Here is a 12,948-nt window from a genome sequence, read left to right as displayed (position 1 = left end):
GAAGAAAAGCAAGTGCAACTCTCTCTATGTGACTCTCTGACTTCCTACTGGCAACTTCAACACTCTGCTGACCTAGAGCCATGGCAGATAAATCTTTTGAAAGGAACACATTGAAAATGAATCTAATTGTGATACTGAAATACATAGGCCCCCAGATGTAGCTTATTGTATAGAGCCAATGAATATTTTATTTATGATCATAAATATACCATGAGATCAATATGAAATCTCATATGATTGTTAGATTCATATGAATGATAAGTACAAAATCCAACAAATCATCCATTCATTTTCTAACTGCTTTATCCAGTACAGAGTTGCAGGAGAGCAGACTGAATATAGTAGGAGCCTATACTAGCAAGCAATTTGGTTTCGAGGCAGGATACACCCTGGATGGGATGCCAGTTTATTGTGGGGCACAACAAAGTACAATATCATGTATTGTTATTATGCATTACTATAATGTACTCTCATAAGTATGAGGTATAAGAACGTTATACAAATTACGCTATACACATTTTTGCTAATCTGAACATGAAGAATTTGTATCTTGTGATTTGTTATAAGAACAAAATTTTGCTAATCCAAACTTTAAAGTTAGAAAATGACCGAGAACTTTCTACGAGCATTTGAATTCAGCACCACCGAACAGCTGTTTGTTTCTGTGCAGGTGCCAGGCATTATGGTTAAGGACGCTGTGAAGTAGCAGTTTACAACCACAGTGAAAGCTTGGGCTCTCATTTTTAAAGTGTTTTTTTGGGTTTGTTTTGTTCATTATCAGCCCTAAGGAAGTGATAAAGATGAAAGTGTTGGCAGGTAGGATTGAAAAAAAACTGAAAAGGGCCTGAACGGCACACAGTCTGAAGTTAAAACTGGAAGTCTTGGATTGTATTGAGAAGGGTGAGTGAAACAAAGACATTTGCTTGGGATTAGGTTTATCAAAGTCCACTGTGTACAGTTTTTGCTAATAGGGAAAAAATAAAAGCAAGTCAATCGAAAGTAACAGGTGGTGGAAAACTGTTTAAAGTTACCAAAGGAAGGCACGAGATATACTGTATGAGACACTTGAACGGCTTCTCATGCAATGGATCAACTCCCACAACAATTGTGGCATTCCAATATCGTTCCTCATTATCTCGGAGAAGGCAAAGTCTCTGTTTGAGGATTTGAAGAACAAGGCGATGGAGGAGGGGTATGATACAGTTGCAGACATTGAGTTTAAGGCCAACCATAGGTGGTTTGATCATTTCCAAAAGAGAGCTGTTCTTCATAGCACGAAATTGAGGGGAGTGTCCGGCTCCGCTGATACCGAGGCTGCAGCGATCTCTCCTACAGAACTGCAAGATATCATCAATAGAGGCAATTATCATGCTAAGTATATTTTCAATATGGACGAGAATGGCCTTTTTTCGAAGTGTGCGCCTTCACTTACATTTATTTCCCAGGCGGAGATGAAGGTATGAGGACACAAGGCTTCGAAGGATAGGCTAACACTGGTGCTGGGGGGTAATCTTAAAGGGGATGTGAAGCTTAACCCCCTTCTTGTGTATCATTCTGGGCATTGAAGGGGGTGGGTAAAGTTGCATTGCCAGTGGTGTGGTGTTCCAATAGGAAGGCCTAGGTCACATGGGCATTCACTCCTTTTGTTGCAGAATATTTCAAGAAAAACAACCTTGATAACAAAGTTCTTATTATTGACAATGCTCCTGGACATCCCGAAAGTGTTGCCGAGTATGCAGATGATGTCCGTGTTGTGTTTTTGCCAGCCAACACCACGTCATTGTTACAACCCATGGATCAAGGCGTAATCAGTACCTTCAAGGCCTATCATCTACACCTTCTAATGAAAAATCTTGTGACGAAGAGTGACAGTGATCCCAGCATGACCCTAATGGATGCGTGGAAGGATTCTCTATTCCCTATTAAAGGGAATTCTGAGTAGGTTTTTCATTTTTCTTGTCAGTTTCTTTAGCAAAATAGTCGACAACAGTATGCACATCGTTCTAGCCAATTGCTTGGATAGTGATCTATTATGAAAGGATGAAAAATAGAAATATGATATTATTAATTATTTTACAGCTATAGTTGGCTTATTTGAGTAGAACTGCATTGTTCACTAAGATTGCTATAACGGTCTGTATGGTATTATATGTTTAGGGTGTTTCTTGAGTGAACGGTATGGAACAATGTGGAATTTTCCCCATAAGAAACACTGAAATTTTTATTTTCAATTTACGATCTACCGCCTTCCGAACAAATTTTCAGAAACGAATTAGGTTCGGATACTGGAGTATGAGTTTATATTAGTTTTATGTATGGGTATTCCATGCACTGTTCATAGCAGAACTAAATATCGTACCCAGCTCTACCCATATTTATGTAGCCTTCCTTATTTTATTAGCTTTACAGAAGCGTTTTGACTGTTTCCTTTGTCTGGAAATTTGGCTTGAAACTGAAATCAGCAAAATGTTAAGTGGAAATTATCGATCAATTGGCCTTTAAAACAATCAAAGTGCCCTCTCCTTTGTTTTCATTTTTTGATATCATTAATTTTTCTTGGTACACCTGTTAGTTATTTTTGTATCTGTTCACCGTAATCTTTTGTCTCTCATTATTTTCTTCCTTCTTTTTCTGAACAATCATCATGAGTACCTACAGTACCACATACTCCATAATCTTAATACAGTATGTCACTCAATTCCACTGAGCTGCTGTAAATCACTTCCCTCATACTCTTCCTCTATCCTCTTTCAGGGGAGCTGATTGCCTAGCCTTCTGGGGGCTGGCTTGTCTCTTTTGCGTCACAAATCCATTTTCACCTATTGACCAAGAGAGAAATGCACACTCAATTACAAAAAGGCAATGATTTATGTAATAAAATAACATGAAAATGTCGTAAAATGCGAGATTAAATCTGATTCTAAAGTGGAGAGTACCTTTGCACATCAAAAGAATGATATTCACTCAATGTGAGCTGCTTGCATTATAAGATACCTGGACATCAAATACAAACATGATACAGGTAATCCAAAGAAACATGGAAACAGACTGAGAGGTGACAATGTGGACAGTTAATCACTGGAGATATAGGATGAACCCAATTTATGGTTTTCCTTGTGCAAAAGACAAGAAATAGAATGATAGAATGGATTGAAAAGCAGCCAAGGGTGAGTGATATCATTATAAGAGTTGTAGTGATTTGATTGTTTGAAATTACTTAAACAATCAGAAACTGGGACAGTAGATCCAAAGAGTATCTACAGTACTGTGGCTACTAGGAATCAACCAAGCAGAATAAACATATATATAGATTGAAAGAACACAAATATAACATTTTACTAATACAATGAAAGACTAATACAATTTTATCAAAATAATAATAAAATAAGCCAAATAAACAAATACAAGAGTATATAATATACATGGGTCATAAACTCTGGTTCACTCTCCACATTGACTATAAGACTCTGATAAGTGTACTCATCCACATATTAACCTGTGTCATACAAACATTAACATTCATAAACGCTGACAAGGTAATGACTTCATTTTTATCAAATGTATGCCTGTTTGGAACACTTAAATCTCAAGTGTAAAAATATGGACACTGAATTTATCATCAGATTTGAGAACAGAATCATCAAAATTGAGAACTTTGTGAGGTACAGTTCTGATGAAGTTCTAAAAAATTCCTTCAGGAGAAGAACAGCTGGATATGTATCAAAGTTTGCCCAGTCTTTGTTGGACAAAGAATGTCTGTTGGCACTGGTAGAGGAAAGTGTTCCATGCTTATTGGTGTACTGAAATCACTGGATCAGACAGTTTCAAGACAACAGAACCAATTATAAGTTAGACTTAGATGGAGAGAAATTTAGTCTCTTAGCCAGTATTTTCTAGATGCTACACTGGATATTTGTTGATAATCAGTGGTGAAAACAAATATATCACTCTAGACCTGGATTTAAGACAGTTGAGCTTTGTCTGCAGTTTGAGACCAGAGCTGGGCCTTTCTCTTTGGGCTGTAGACTGAGAGGTGCTGTGGGCAGTTCATCACTGGAGGTATCAAAATGAGTCCAATTCATGCTGACCTTTTTTGTGTTAGAGAGCAAAGACATACCCTATGTCCCCTCTCAGCAGCATTTCTAAGAAGCTGAGTCAAAGGAGTTAAGCAGTTCCAATATATTTTCAGTTCAAGGCAACAGAAAGATTATTTTAATAAGAGAGAAAGAAAAACAAGATGAGAATTGATACTGGACTCAAAGCATGAACAGAATATGGCTGAAACATTGAAATACTGAAATGAATCCCAAGACAATGCATGCAGGAAAGCAGAAGATCATTTGTAATGGGGCAATAGGAGTTAATGGAAGAAACTCATGAGGACTTAATGCTGAGGCAGTTAAGAAAAGGATGAAAATATATGTTTTATATATTTGCTTAGTGTATGGCACGGTGTAGCAATGGCTAACATTGTGGCCTCACAGTACTAGGGCATTAGGTTCAATTCCCGAACTGGGGTGCTATCTACAGCGTTTGTATGTTCTTCCATGTTTGTGTGTGTTTCCACCTGGTGCTTGTTTCCTCCCATAGTCCAAAAAGACATACAAGTAGGTTAATTGGCTTCTGGGAAATTTGACCCTGGTGTGATTGTGTTCGTGTCAGTGCCTATGTGTGCTTTGCAATGGACTAGCGTCCTGCCCAGCATGTATCCTGCCTTGCGCCAGGATAAGCTCCGACTCCCCTGTGACCCTGTATTGTATAAAGCAATTAGGAAATGGATGGATGGGTATTTGCTTAGCCAGAGACCTGTTGTCTTGAGTGCCTTTACCCAGTACAATTTTGCTACAATTTTACAGTACAATTTACCAAATAATATGGTAAATATGTATAATGTTACAGGTGCACCCTAGGAAAGTAATTAATACTGAAGATAAATGTATATTATATGCAGTGGGCCTGCACACATTAGCAATTAAAAGACTCTTCTTTTCATACAGTTTTGAACTTTTCACCACAAAGAAAGTCACATGCATTTCCAGCAGGCTTACAGCCGGTGTGACAACCCTAGCATATCACACAGTATTAGAGGTTTCCCAAAAGCTGAAACTGCAATTTATAATGTCAACAAGTCTTTCAAACATTTTAATATGTTAAAAAATACTTTTTTATTTCATGTCAGAAGTTGAAAGTTATGATAGTACCAGCTAACACACTTAGTCATAGCTATGAGGGTGGACAGAAACAGCTAAAAATGAGCAAATCATGAAAAAGAAAAGGAGATGTATTATCACTTCTTAGAATGTTACCAATTTGCATACATTTCGAACTTTTGTGTCTAAAAATGATTTCCCCATCCTCATCTTCAAATTAAAATGGTGATTCCAAAATTCCTTGAGCATATGATGACTACCTCCTTAATAAAAATAAAATATACGTGTCTGAGCACCTCAAATTTTAGAACACTTAAGTAAATCTTATCCACATTTATTAAACAGTATTACAAACAACAGTGCTTTATTACCAAGAATACTTTTTTGCACACTTTATTTCACAGGACAAAAAAAATAATTTACAACAGAAATGAACCATCTCTTTGGAACTTATTCCTGATCTCCCCCTTTGGTTGAGAAGCAAAACCTGCTTTAACTCCTTGCTCTAACATTAAGGTAAAACAGAAAACAAATTTAAATTTTTATCCAAGCAATTCTTTATTTTCCTTCATGCCCTATCTTATTGACCAGAACACTCAAATGACCCCAGGTACAGGACACCAATTTCTCCAACAAATATGGTTATCATGGGATGGACCATATGAGACAGACTGAGGGACTATATCAAAAATTGAAACGTAGCTTCTATAATATGTACTACACATCAAAATAAACATAATACTATATTTATGTCTGTTTTCAGAAAAAGAAAATATACAGATTATGGATATTGATTGAACATTTTTTGGCATTATTTTGAATACATGCTCATTCTTGTTCATGCTAATGCTGTTCGTGATACTTACTGTATTAATGAAATAGTAGATTGGGCAAAGGAAATGATCTTATTGAACCCGTTGAATGTATATTCTGTCTAAAATCAAGACAGAAAGCAAATAAAGGAACCCGTTTACCAAGAGAATTGTACTTGTATACCATTGGTATGTTGGAGCAACACCTCAGGTAGACTTGCTAGTTGTGGAGCCAAGTCATCTTCAGTGATAAATCAATGTTATGCTTAGTTATCCACTTTAACAAATGTCAGTGAGTGTTGTGTGCATATAATATGCTAATCGTGTACTACAAACCAATAGATCAGGAGGTTCAAGTTTAATGGTCTGGGCAAGAGTCTGCGTATAGTGTTTGATGGCAATCTGACTGTATGGCGCTACACTGATAAAGTCCTGGGATCATAATTTCTACTCTTTTTTTTCTGTGGGTTCATCTTGACATGACAACTTTTCAGAAAGACGAAGCATGTCTTCATTCTCTTCATGGAATGCAGCTTTCTTGCAAGATTAGAATGTGAAAGTTTTGCTGTAGATGCCGTGTTCACCAGACATGAGTTCTACTGAACATTTGTAGGATGAACCAGAATGTGTTGCAACTTTGAGGGCACAGAGAACAGTGCACAGGCATAAACTTGTCAAGGCTCTTGAGGAATGGAAAAGAATACTGCAAGACAGCATCCACAACCTGGAACAAAGCATGAGTCACAGAGGTAGAGCTTGTACTGCTTCAAACAGTGGTGGGAGATACTACTTGCCTGTGACTTTCATGTTAGGTCTGTTTTTTAACCCCGGTAAGGACAAATGTTAATCAACGAAAAGAAATCACCTAAGTCTTGTCTTTTCAGGAAAATGCCAGAAAGAGAAGTACTTGGTGCTAAAAATGTTGTATAATTTTACTGACAATAGCTTTTGAGAACTTATTTCCGTTCTAAGTGATACATTTTTCTCAGCATACATACATTGACATACCTGCATACTGTATGTACAGCATTTAGTGTTTTTAGCACAGCTAGCTTTGTTCTAACAGCACAAAAATGGGTCAAATCTGTAGTGGAAGAAAAGGGGTTAAAGTTAATGTACTGTGGTTTGAATATTTCTAGATCCATGTGTTGTTCATAGTATCTATTTAAAGGTGAAAAATTACAAAACACTGACACCCTTATAATGTACATGCTCTGAGTTTGTCAAAATACACAGAAGTTCTTGGAGAGGTTTAGCATGGTGTAGTGCTTGGTTTATTTGTTTTAACTGATTTAGAAATTGGAAATTAAGCAAATAAAAGTAGCAATCTCGTGTTGCAATGAAAAGTAATGAAAATGACAGAACAGGACCATCATTGATAGAAGGAACAGATTAAACAGTATATACAGAATTCAAATGAGTAAGCCAAACTAGCATTTTAAAATATATTTCACTTTTGCTTACTTTTTCAATGTAATAATTATTGTAATAAAATATTTAACATTTATAATGAAACAAGCCTAAACATCCCATAACATTTCCCTTTTCCTAGATGGTGTTTTAAAGAGCAAATTAATAGTCTTTACTTTACATATGTTTTTTTAAAACGCAGATATAGTTGGTGTCAGTATACACATAGAAAGGTGTCTTATCTCACAGAAAAGGATGAATGATGAAATATTGAACATGCGTGGTGGGAGTGATTTAAGTAAGATAATGTGCAAGGCACTCAGACAAATCAATGTCTGTACACATTCACTCTCATTTGACTAAAAGCCACAAGAGAACACAGATGTGAGAAAGGAATGTTTGTTTTTCTCCAGCACATTTGCAAGAGTTATTGTAAGTAACTAAATTACTACATTTTCTTTCAACATCTCAAGTATAAAAATGTTAAAACAAGGCTGAATAAAGATGATTGTACTGTTGATTTAACAGTAATTACAAGTGTTTTAATTAATGGAAACAATTCACATTGTAGGACAACATAGTTTCTCTTCTTTACAGTTAAGGTTGTTTGCAGGCTTTGTGAAGGGGTTTATGGTCTTCAATGCACCATATATAAACAACATAAATTCCTATTTTTATACTTGTATTTGCTGATACAGCATTATAAACTTAATGTTAGTTTACATTTTTCATCCTTTATATACCTCCTTATTGGAGTGATAGCCACATCTGTGATTTAATTTGTCATCATTTCAATTAGGATTTATGTTTTCAATTTGTCTTTTTACCAATTGTAAATGTAACATGCAAGTATAGTATCAACACAGCGATAGAAAATTTGGGATGTTTGGTCGATTAAATTCACTGTAAATTCACATTTACCTCAGGAGTGGTTGAAGCATCCATTAAAACTTTGATTTATTCAAGTAATAATAGTTCTAGATGTAGTCTTAGCAGGCAAAATATTTAAAAAAAGGAAAAGAGGGAAATAATTTATTTTAAATATTGTCTGGAAGAAATGTAGACCAGTAATGATTTGTAAAACAAAATACAACATTTCAAAGAAATGTTAATGGTTTCTGTATTCATGTTAACTAGTCTCTGAGCCTATTGATAGGAAACTCAAAGGAATCCTGACAGGAATGGGTTAACATATTCATTGTTGATTATTTTAAATTGTGGAAAAGTGCAGGGAATGTGTAGCTTTCTACATTTAAACAACACAAAAATTCTTGAGTTGTATTTTGGAGACTCAATGCTGCCCTATCCAACCTCCTTGTGCTATGAATCACACCGCTTTCTGGAAGATATGATTGGCTGTGGTGACTAATGTGAAAAGTGACCATGATTGTGATTTCAGCAGTTGCTGAGGGGCCAGCCCCAGCCATACAGAGGCTTTCTTTCATTGCTGTCATGAGCAGATGGTAGTATTAAAAACCAGTTTCGTTAATTATCACAGTACTGACATGACATTCAATAGCTTTAAATTTAGTTGAAGCAACTTTGCTCTATCATTGCACATTATAGTCAAGGTCACATAAATACTAGTGAAATTTCCACAAAAATTAAAACTGATAAGGAGGTCTTGACTCCAAGTTTTACAGGGTTTATAGTGATATGACTGGAGATGAATCATATTCTTCTTATAATTCCTGGTGTCATGTAAGAAATAATCTCAAATATCAGTAAATACAGCACACTGTATCTACTACTTCGACATTTTAATTCTACGGATAGGAGGTTAGAAGAAGATTATCTACTACTTCGACATTTTAATTCTACGGATAGGAGGTTAGAAGAAGATTATTATGTTGTGACAGAAAGAAAGAACATACATTTACTGTAACTGTAAAGGCTAGTTTGTGTCTTCATTGGTTATGTCTGTTGTAAATCCAAAAGTTCATTGTTAGAGCAGGTTTTATATACAGCCTTGTAATGTATAACTGGAGGTGTCAAGGCCAAGGAGGGACTGATTGGAGAAAGGTATTCCATTACATGGGCACTTAGGTCAGTTAGTCAAAAAATTAAAACTTTCAACACAGCTACAGCTTTAACAAATTAGTTTATTTAATTCAGACATTTGTGAGCAATAGTTTGTTTTCACCTTTCTCTGAGATTCATCACATGTTTTCTATATTCTAAAATGAATTAGAAACTTCTCAAAAACCACAGATAATTTAACAAAAATGTGCTCCATGAGCCCATCTTTGCTGTGTCTGTCAGTTTGTCAGCTGAGTTTGGGTTTTAAAAACGCTTTACAAGATGTTATGAGGAACAAGTTGCTTGGTTCAAGACTCACCCATCTCAAGGGAGTAGGCAGGGTGGACTCAAGGTTCCAGTCAGTCTAAATCCAAAGAGCGGTACAATAGAGATACTGAATATGATAGTACTCAATCCCTGAGGGAAACCAGACAGAGTATACATCAGACTTAAATGCAACCATGGTGACAGACTGTGCTCTGTGAGACAAATCAGAAGTAAGCCGCTTCACTGCAGAGAGAAACCATGTTGACAGTTCTCTAAACAATGTACGAAAGTATCCCAGTAGATAGCATCAAAAGCAAAACTTAAATACAACCGAAAAAAAAGAGGAGATGAGTCTGAGTTAGCGGCCATTAGTATATACTTATTTCTTCAGTAGACCAGTGATTCCAGTCACTTTGGAAGGGGAGAGGACAGCTCTGGATCACTGTAAACGGTTAACCAAAAGAATGCTGAGAACAAGGTTTTAAAAGGTTGTCATTAAAAAAGTAATGTTACCAACTAATATCATCCCAGGAGTACTGACTAAAGTTAAGAGAAAAAGGAAGAAAAAAACTGCATCTGAGAACAGAGTAGAATTGATTGATTTTAAATGACAAAACTTCATGAAAAGCTTTGTATTATTTAGAAATACAGCTAGACCTTTATTAAAAAAAAATAGCTAAACCACTGGAGCCCTGAGTCTTTTCCAAATAACCGTAATCAAGTGATGTTTTTTCATCCAGAAAAAATAATCTCCTATTTCAGATCCTTTCCCAACAATTCTGGATAGACATTTAGATACAAATTTGGATTAATTAGATTTTAATACATAGTGCTTTTGAGTTAAACACATAGATCATCAAACATTGTGGTTAATATGTAGGGTTATTTTATTTTCTTAGATTCCAAAATAGACACGTATTTGCAAGATCTTATTTTTTTAAGTGTACAAATTTGAATGAGTACAGTTCTGTTTCTTTACCTTAATCTCAACTTCAGAATGTAAAATGAATACTCGTAAATTGAATTTTTCCTTTGCTTCATTTTTGTCTACTACAGAAAACACCAGCAGAGAAAGGGTTACTATGGATTCTACAGACCTCAATCAGGATCTAAATGCAACCATTTTCAACACGTCCTGTGATGTGTACATCTACCAGGAGACTGCCAAAATCCTTTTTCCAATATTTTACACCATAGTATTCCTCGTCGGCATCTCCGGAAACATACTCGTCCTTTATGTCACTTTGCAGAAGCAGCAGAAATTCAATTCGACCACTCTATACCTGACCAACTTGGCCATCTCTGATACCTTGTTTGCTCTGGCACTGCCTGGGAGAATCACCTACTACATAAGGGAATTTGACTGGCCCTTTGGCGACCTCATGTGTAGATTCAGCACAGTCATCTTTTATACAAACACCTATACTGGCATTGCATTCATGACCTGCATAAGTGTTGACCGTTACTTCGCAATGGTGCATCCTCACCGCCTCATTAAATTCAGAAAGGTCGAGGTTGTGAAAGTCATCTGCGGCCTAGTGTGGCTGTTGGTGTTTTTTCAGACAGCACCTTTACTTTTTAGGAATTTGCTTGGAAGCAATCAAGGCAAAAAGACATGCATGGAATACTTCAATTTCGAAGGGTCCCCATTTCTACCTTATTTGCTTTTGCTGGCTTGTACCATCAGTTTTTGCATGCCGCTGGGAGTTATTCTGGGTTGCTATTCCAAAATCAACCTTAAACTGTCCAAAACCGCCAAGCAAAACCCAATGACTAGCAGATCTGGCCGCAACAGAAGAGCCAACAATATAATTCTTGTGATTCTTCTTACATTTGTGCTGTGCTTTAGTCCCTATCACGTAAACCTCATGCAGTTTATGGTCAGGAAGATACTCTACCAACCTTCGTGCGAGGAGTTAAAAGCCTTCAAGATGTCCCTTCAGGTCACTGTATCCATGATGAACATAAACTGCTGCCTGGATCCCATCATCTACTTCTTTGCCATTAAAACATATAAACAAAGAGTAATTAGCTTATTCAAGGGGTACCTTTCTATGTCTACTCTTTCTTCAAAAACTGTTTCTGATAACAGCAGCAGTAATAGTTGAACTGGAAGGGGGGAACATTGAAACATCTGATGACTCATCTTCTGATGAAGTCATGGGGTTTCAGTGTACAGAGCCTGACATCACCTCATACTCCTGATGCACTGTGAGGGGCTCTGTGTACCATTCACAGAGGATCTTTGTATGTATCATTTGTTCATGTATGTCCTTTAACAAAATGATAAGCTAGATAGGCGTTTTTCATGTAAACGTATTTTGGTTTATTTTCTTACATTAAAAAAAATGTTACTTTTTACTGTCCGCAAGGCCAATTGATTTTGCATTGAGATCCTACTGTAAATACAATCTTTCGTTTTGTATAACAAAATAAACATACATTTTTAGCAACACCAGCAAATGGGTAAAAGAAACCTTCAAAATCAGTGGTATTGCAGTTTCTAAATGCAAAAGACATTTCAGCAAACACGTAAAAGCTGAAGAAAGCACAAGAAGAGGAGACTTGTGCTATTGAGATGTTTTGACCAAGTGGTCTCTTCCTTGCTTTTTTAATACATGATAGGAAAGTATAGTAGTGGCAAATAAATTTAAATCTTATTATAAAGGTTTTGTACAATAAATGCAGATCTGTTTAAGAAAAGACTGATTCCAATGTTAAGGTGTAATGTAAAGAGCAATATTAAGGAAATTCAGATCCTATGGTTTTTGTAAATGTTTTCTTATTCATTGTTGATTGCAATGAAAAGGATACATTTTGATTTTTTTCTGTGCAAATACAGTACAGTATGTTCAAATGTCTTTGTAAAGGACAGTAGGAACTTACAGATCCTTAAAAGTTGGATCCACATGCTTTAGATTTGAGGATTTGACACCAGACCCTTAGAAGCAAGTCTCTATGGTATTGTATTGCATATACTGTATAATTGTATCATTCAACATGTGGAATATTGTGTACCTCAGTATTGCAGTTTTACAATCTATCATAAAAATAATTAAATTTGAGCAAGAAATGTTTTTGCTTATATCTGGTATAAAACCACACATAAAACTCAGACATTTTAAAATACATTTAAGTAGTAAGTAGAAACATGTCCTATATCAAAATGCTGAAACTGCTGAAACTGTTTTCAATATGAACTATAATCAATAATCAATATTTCAATATTAAATATAATCTAAACATTTTAATGAGCCATTTTCCTCCCATTCATATTCTCTTCAAACCCA

At 35.8% G+C, this 12,948-nt stretch overlaps 1 protein-coding gene across 1 annotated transcript; it reads left to right on the top strand.

Moving 5' to 3' along the window:
- Positions 1-7,688: 7,688 nt before the first annotated feature.
- LOC148676182 (G protein-coupled receptor 183) lies at positions 7,689-12,731 on the top strand. Its single transcript, XM_088604381.1, has 2 exons — positions 7,689-7,804; positions 10,715-12,731. Exon 2 carries the CDS (start codon positions 10,741-10,743, stop codon positions 11,764-11,766), a length of 1,026 nt encoding a protein of 341 aa, XP_088460507.1. The 5' UTR covers positions 7,689-7,804; positions 10,715-10,740; the 3' UTR covers positions 11,767-12,731.
- Positions 12,732-12,948: the final 217 nt, after the last annotated feature.

Source organism: Lepisosteus platostomus, chromosome 2 (genome assembly GCF_059453375.1).
Source record: "Lepisosteus platostomus isolate fLepPlt1 chromosome 2, fLepPlt1.hap1, whole genome shotgun sequence".
Classification (NCBI taxonomy): domain Eukaryota; kingdom Metazoa; phylum Chordata; class Actinopteri; order Semionotiformes; family Lepisosteidae; genus Lepisosteus; species Lepisosteus platostomus.
Note: the sequence above shows the minus strand (reverse complement) of the source record. Positions and strands in the feature narration are given on the sequence as shown.

What these genes read in the sequence shown, in the direction of transcription:
- LOC148676182 (XM_088604381.1), top strand. Translation starts at nt 10,741, where the DNA reads ATGGATTCTACAGACCTCAATCAGGATCTAAATGCAACCATTTTCAAC.